Genomic DNA, 7,716 nt, shown 5'->3' with positions numbered 1-7,716 from the left:
TTGTTTTTCTGAACTGGAATAAAGCCTCTACTTCTACTGCCAACTCTGGGATGGGATCCTGGATATTATTTTTTCTTCCTTAAAGGATAATTATTTAGAATTTTTTCTTGAACCTAGCCTTTGGGACTAGAATTTTTCTTGGAACCTGCTTTGGACTTGAATCTTTTCTTGGGATCTTAATTTTGGATCTTAAATATTTCTCCCTAGGATAATTATTATTTGGATATTAATTGTGATTTTTGGATAATTTACCACCTTAAGGATAATAATATTGGATTTAATGTGGATTTAAACATTTTTCACCTTAAGGATAATAATATTGGATTTAATTTGGATTTAAACATTTTTCACCTAAAGGATATCGTTATTGGATCTAATTTGGATTTAAAATTTGAGATGTTGGATTTAATCTTCTGATCTAAGAAAAACCTGTTTTACTGAGACCCAACAGTTGGAAAGTCCATTTTTAATGATCAGATGATCTGAATATGAATTTCATTGTATATGCCTGCGTTGTAAATTAAAATAACCTTGAATCCAGTTTCAGCAATAGCAGTGTGCAACTATTGCCCTAAGCACTTGTTCCGACCCAGAGCCATAAGTTAGTAGTTCAACAACAGGCATACGGGGTGAAGAGTGGGACAGACAGAGGCACCTTTCACCCTATTACAAGTCAGTTACTGATGGGCTATCAAAATAAAGTGTTTCCAGTGAGGGTAGCATCAAAATTATTTTAAGGCAGAAAAGTTACATAATGGGGCTTTCAGGAATGAATGACTCTGAAGCCTCCCACTGTGTCAAATGTTTATTTATTGAAGTGCAAAACTTTGCAAACAGAGCCTAAGGATCCATTTTATTTATTCTTTTGGTTATGTGGTTTTATTTGATTTATTTATTTAGGTAATTTTAATATTTTTTCCCATTCCAATGTCTGAATATTCTTTAGAATTTAAAGTTCATTGCTCTTTTAAAGGGTGTACTTGCATTATTATGCTTATCGTGAAATGAGTGGCATAAATTGTGTTAAAATGACGGTATCATTAATCACAATTATTTTTGGGACAATATATCATCCAATTAAAGTAGTTATGGTGACAGGCCAAATGGGTATCTTGGTGTTTCTTTTGGTGTTGCAGTGAAGAGTGAAAGTTATTTGACCTGACATAGCTGTGAGTGAGTGTTCCTCTACACCTTAATTGAGTCTAGAACAAGCAACCTGAGTGCTGTGTTGTCACTGTCTCACAGTCTGGATGCCATCCTCTGTCTTGCTGGCTGAATTCATCATATTGAATGAAGTTTGTGAGCCAGACTCAAGTACACTGCTGTCCCAGCTGTGAGACTTGAAGTCAGGGTCTCAGTGACAGTATGGGAAGATTCCTACAGCAGTGATTTTGCATGGACATTGATCTATGTCCTCGCCTGGCCCTCTTGACCTCGACTTAAGTGTCAAGTGATGAGACGAGTGTATATGTGAGATGGGGGTTAAAGGTGGGGCTTCCTGTGCCTCTGGTGTACCTATGGATTACCTATGACCTTTTCTTTCCATTGCTGTCCTCAGGGTGCTGTGAGGCAAATGACCTTTGTGATGGGGGATCCAGATGCTGCCAGAGACCACTGTACTCTCCATCAGCCTGCCTGCAACCTAACAACCTCCAATGCACTCTGGGTAGGAGACTCAAAAGAAACCTTTTTCTTTTCTTCTTTTTCATGTTTTTAGGGACGTAGGGGACATGAAATTGGTGAGACATTTAAAGGGTCACTGACTGATAAGTCTGATGATATTGTATGCAAATCTGCAAAAATTAGAGCTGAATTAAACTGGAATTTCCTTGTGTACTGTACTGTGTAAAGCAGGGTTAGGCAACCTACAGCACCCCCACTTGTTCCCTGTGGCTTTGACAAAAAATGATATGGAAATTAATAACTTTTATTGTTGAACATTTTCATTTATCATTGTTGTAGGCCTAAAGTGATTCTTACATTCTCTATAAAAATGTGTAGTCATTACACACTAAATAAAATGTTTTTTTAAACTGATTAAATCAACTTAAATATATCATACATTACATCCTGAGTCCTGACCTCCCTCTATTTTTTGTGGAATCTCAGTAGTTGTGCTACTAGTCTTAGTCTCCCTAGCTAGGCCAGCTATTGATTCCAAATCCAAAAAAGATTTTTGGATTAAAATAGTGAATAGTGCAAAGTAGTTCGTTAACGTTGTTTGCATTTTAAATTGTGAAATCTAAAGTATCACCAGACCTTGGATTAACCTGAGTAGGTAATGCTTCAATCTGCTTAAATCTATTGTTTCATTGTTGTAAACTTGTATCGCTTCTTCTATTTGCTCATTTAGAACAATTTTGGCACCAGGCCCCATGAGTCGTCTAACAGAGCAGAAGGACCTTCGCATGAGGAGACCATACATCTGGTGAGTCCACATTAGTGAGTGTGTGCACTGTTGAGAATGGACTACTTTCATTCACACAGACATTGGTTTAGGTTTTGATCCTGTTATCCCATCTGAGTGATTGCTCATGTGGGGATAGTTCTGTGATTCTGTTTTTGCTCACATAATGTGCTTCTACAGTACGTCTATTACGACAAACCTCAGCATAATGGTGCACACAGTGAGGGCATAGAAGTGAGAAGTGACAAATGGAGGGAACAGTGAATGAATGGCTTTAAGTGTGTACTGGGAAGTTAATTTTATTTGACTGATTTGTAGTATGTGTTTGTAAAGCTCTGACAGTATTTCATTAGCAGCGGCTGTAACAGCACTTAGTGCATCACAGCAGCATGTCATGTGTGTTCATGTGCAAATGCTGAAGGATGTGTTGGCTCTGATAAACACCCCCTCAGGGAGGATTATGGTTTGGGCCAGTGTTTATTCATTACCACTTCTTCTAGCTGCATCCTCAGTGCTGCCACTATCCACCCTCAAATGATATTTGCCAACTTTCCGCACTCAACAGAGGATGTACTTTTCAGGGTGGTGGGAGCCTAAAGGTTAGTGGTTCAGATGGCTATGTGGGTTGGGAAAATCCGCAGGGAGAAAGTGGATGATTAAAGATCTGCTTGCACTGATCTATTTTTTGCCCTTTAGCCTCACTGCATTTTGTACTCCCTTTAAAACACGAATGCTTTATCTAAAGAGGTGTATTGAATTTGAAAATGAATGTTGCTGATTTTTTGGAAATTGGGGTTCCTCCCTACTGAGGTCCTACTGTATGCATCATTGTATCATTCTTTCTAATCAAATAAGAATAAACAAAAACAATTTTAATAATGAAAAATGGAAGTGACCCTATCTAGAGCCAGTGTTTTGTTTGTCAGTACTGGGCTAGAAACATAGTGGTTCAACATGCTAGTCTCAATGGAAGGCGACACACAGCATCTGTAGATAAAAACAGCTTGTTCAGGTGATTATACACTAATGAAAACATACCTATGCATATTATTATACATAGGTGTATTCCACCTCTGCCAATAGATCCTCTTAAATGTTATACACTGGACCTTTAAACAAGCAAGATATAATGTGTTAACTGTTAGTATAGAGATGCTAGGTAACTTTGGACAGAGCCAGGCTAGCTGTTTCCTCTTGTTTCCAGCCCTTATGCTAAGCTAAGTTAACTGGCTGCTAGCTGAAGCTTCATATTGATCCCGTAATTTTACTCTGGGCAAGAAAGCAAATTGGCATGTTTCCCAAAATTTCAAGCTTTAGAAAGTGCTCGGCTCAGTTTCTTTTAAATCTGTGGCCCTTTCCAAAGATCCTTTCCAGATTTAAAGTCTGAAGCCTTGCTGGCCTGAAGAAAGTTCAAGAGAACACCAAAATAATTCGGCTGTCTGCTGAAAAGCATCCATACCTTTCATTATCTGACTGTTTGCTTTTATACAGTACTGAATATAACTTGACAGCGTGACAAGTGATTATTTTTGTTAATTAAACAGTGAAAATGTTGTTTTCATTGTTTAGTTTGTCATACACTATTTGAAGCAGCTGCCTTTTCTTTACCATGACATTGCTGACATGAAAAACTTTGAATGTGTTTTGGGAAATGCTCTGTACTGTGTCTACAGAAATATGGGTGGACTCCGAACAGATATATGCAATCTAACACAACAGGGCCACAAATGAGAGCTTTGAAACTGAGTACAGAGTAGGATAAGCACCTCTCTTGAACATTTTATAAACCATAAAATCTGATGAATGGAATAGTGGTTTTAGTTGCAATAGTCAAAACAATTTCCACCATCTCCTTTACGAGGCCAGGGTGCATGACCTCTGTTTAGCTGTTAATATCTGTGTCCGTTGTAGTGATTTGTTGTTGTCGAGACTTGCTGGTGCCCCTGGGCTACACCCCAACTGTTCAGAGGTCAGTCAGAATGACAGATGTGTTGTCAGGTCACAAGTTATGTTGGCCCACTGGATATTTCCTATAACAGCCTGATACAGCCCTGAGCTCTCAGACAAACAGAAATGCAGGGTCCTACAAAGATTTGGAAATCCACAGAGAAATGGAAGTTTTTTATCTTAGGGAAATGTTTGGGAATAACAGTATAAAGTGGGAACCAATTCATTTATGAATCATTTTGATGATTTGATTGAGCAAAACCAAAATGTGTATCAAAATGTCTTTGAATACAGCTTACCTCCTAAGTATGTAGGAGTAACAAGGCCCAAGAAACTAGGCCCTATCTAGAGGCAGTCTTTGGTTTGTCCGTTCTGGGCTGCTGTAGAAACATGGTGGTTCAACATGGCTGACTCTGTAGATAAAAACAGCTCATTCTAAGGTAACAAAAACATAATGATTATTATATTCAGGTGATTTATACTCTAATGAAAATATACCTAGGAATTTAATATTCCATTTCTGGCAATAAATCCTCCTAAATGTTACACGCTGGACTTTTTATAGCAGCTACTTTCTAAACCTGACACACATGGATGCAGATGATTGGCACAGTCAGAGAGTAAAAGAGATAAATTGCATTCCAAAATGGCTAAAACTAACCCAAGCCTGAATCTTTACACCACAAAGCACCCTGATCCCAACCCAAAACCCAATACGAGTCAGGTTGCAAAACCCTACAGTACAAACAGGGTGTCCGCGGGGTTGTAAAAGGTATTAAAATAGTGGCTTCGCAAAATGTAATACCTCGTCAGATTGACGTTTAATTACTTGTGAAGACTGTGGAAGGGCTGCCTGGAATGTGGGGCGAATGGCAGTGTTGACGACCGGGGTACAAATCCCCTAGGACGATTGCATGTGTGACACATCTCACGTGGATAATAACAGCGCTCGCAGGACGGATGCAATATGATAGTTCGTTAATTATTTTTTTTTTTCTGTGTGAGGGGTGATGCGCAGACATAACAAGGAGTGCACGTATTTTTATAAGAAAGAATGACAAGGTAAATGGAGTATTTTTAGAATATCTAGCTGTATGTGTGACAAGCGGAACATATTTTTTTTTTTTTTTTTTTTTTTAGGGATCGTTTTTTTTGTATTGGGGAGCATGGAATTATGAATATATCTGTTAGGGGGTTTATATTAATGTATCAAGGGGAGGTTTTTCACATCTGATCCTAGTGGCATGGATGGTTCTGTCCTATCACAGTACTCAGTATAATTCGCACCAATTGTATATGCTATTATGTATATGCTTTTATATTGATAGCAAGTAGTCTTTAGTTGAGGTCTACTGGTACGTCACTGCCTCAATGTGGGCGGAGGGCGGCTAAGGAATATTGTGGAATGGGATATCTCAGTATCAATGGTGAGCCCGATTTTCTTCTTTTTTTTTTTTTGAGGGCCGAATGCAAATGCCGGGGGTGTATGGGCGTTCGGTTCTGTATTGCAGGAAGCAACGGGACCAACGGACCGGCTAAGGCAAGGAGGGTGGTATAGGTTCTGGGATTGCGATTGTGTATCTGTTATGGTATGATATCACTCTGAATCTCATTGTACAGATCCTTAGGATATGCGCGCCGTTGTATGTATTCTCTGGTCGTGTCGCCAGATCTGCGGGTGGTTAATCACGGTTGTGAACTGCTCGGTGCCTGGTTTTGTCCCTCGGCCCCCCTTCTATGTGGTGTCTCCCTATGTATGTACGTTGGTTGAGGGCATTGTCCTGGGGTGGTCATTGATAATGGGTGGGCAGGGCAGCAGGGTCGGGTTAATTTATGGAGCGATTACCCTGTGGGGGTATCTCTTATGCACTGCCATGCCTAGGGATGAGGTCTTTTTTTCTTTCTGGGTTTTGATTGAGTCGGACTTGTGGGTCGTGTCTGCGGCTTGTATTATTTGGATTTTTTTTTTTTTTGTTTTTTATGTGATTACTGGTACGTGGGGCGAATAGTATTTTTTTTTCCTTCGCGGTGCTATGCTGTCTCGTTTTTTTTTGGTCACGAACCGCAAACCACGACGGGGGGGTTTCATTGAGCCGCTGTGGATGATATCGTCTCGTTAGGTAGGAGTCGTTGTGTGTGACAGGCTAGTTTTTTTGGGGGGTGGCTGTCGTGAGTTCGATGGTATTTCTGGTGATTTTGTGTAAGGAGATATCGTCTGTTTGTATTCATGGCTTTAGGGGGGTGACGAGGCGTGGGAGGGGGGGGTGTGGGGGTGATGAGGGTTCAGTATGGGTGGTTTGGGTGGGGGGTGGGTAGTTTTATGATTTTTTTTTTTTTTAAAGGATATGGATAGAAGTGGTTTATATAATGGAATTTTCGTGGCTATAAATCATTCAAAGATAAGGGGGATGGGTATATTTAATACATGATAGGGTCGCTATGGATATTAGTGCTATCAGTGGGAGTGGCTCGCACATGTTGAATGTTTAGTGAGTATAGTGGGGTGTGGGGGTGGAGGGTGAGGCGCGTTGGTCATTATTATATATTATTTATTTTTTTTTTTTTTGGTGGGGCGCGGGGGGGTGGGCGTCGGGGGTGTGGTGTTAATTTTTATTTTATTCAATTTTTTTTATATTTTTTTTTTAATTTTTCTTATATTTATTTATATTTTTTTTTTTTTATTTTTTTTATTTTTTTTTTTTTTTTTTTTGATTTTTTTTTTTTTTATTTTTTTTTTTTTTATTTTTTTAATATTTTTTTTTTCTTTTTTTTTTTTTTTGTTTTTTTTATTTTTTTTTTTTTTTTTTTTTTTTGTACTTTTTTCTTTTTTAATTTTTTTTTGTGGGATCATTTTTTTTGGGGGGCGCTGAGTGCGCTGGGGGTGTGGGGGGGGGTGGGGAGGTGTGTATTTGCGTCGTGGGTTTTGGGCAGCTGGGAGTTGTGGTTGGTGCGCTGGGTGGGGGGGGGTGGATTTTTGTGTCTCTGTGTGGGCGCGGGGTTTGTGGGGGTTGGTGTGTGGGGGGGGGTTGCGGTTAGCGAGGGGGAGCGGTTGTCGTATGGAGTAAATTGTAAGGTACTAGTGTCGATGCATCTATGAGTCTATGTCGCCGGGCACCGCCGTCTCTTCGGATCAGTATGTGAGATTGCAACCAGCGGAGGAGTTCCGTCCCCCCGTCTCGTCTCTGTTTTTCTCTGTTTTCCTTTTTTATTTTTTTCTTCATTATTTTTTTTTTATATCCATTTTTTTTATCGGGTTTTTTTTTATCCTCCGGCCGCCCGGGCCCCCCCTTTTTCCCCCCCCCTCCCCCTCCCCCCTGCGAGCGGCACTATACTAAACACAAACATGCAACTAATTTGCGTCG

General features: G+C 39.7%; 1 protein-coding gene across 1 annotated transcript in view; it reads left to right on the top strand.

Annotated features, from left to right (window-relative positions):
* si:dkey-61l1.4 (collagen alpha-1(XI) chain) overlaps nucleotides 1–7,716 on the top strand; it is a 36,275-nt gene that overhangs the window by 1,748 nt on the left and 26,811 nt on the right. The window contains exons 4-5 of the mRNA XM_035658890.1: nucleotides 1,559–1,666; nucleotides 2,354–2,428. Of these exons, the coding sequence (XP_035514783.1) occupies nucleotides 1,559–1,666; nucleotides 2,354–2,428 (183 nt within the window). The remainder of the gene's footprint in view (nucleotides 1–1,558; nucleotides 1,667–2,353; nucleotides 2,429–7,716) is intronic.

The sequence above is a fragment of the Morone saxatilis genome, unplaced genomic scaffold (assembly GCF_004916995.1).
Source record: "Morone saxatilis isolate NCDOM2014 unplaced genomic scaffold, NCSU_SB_2.0 Contig16, whole genome shotgun sequence".
NCBI classification, from domain to species: Eukaryota; Metazoa; Chordata; class Actinopteri; family Moronidae; genus Morone; species Morone saxatilis.
This window is presented reverse-complemented; position numbering and strand designations above follow the sequence as displayed.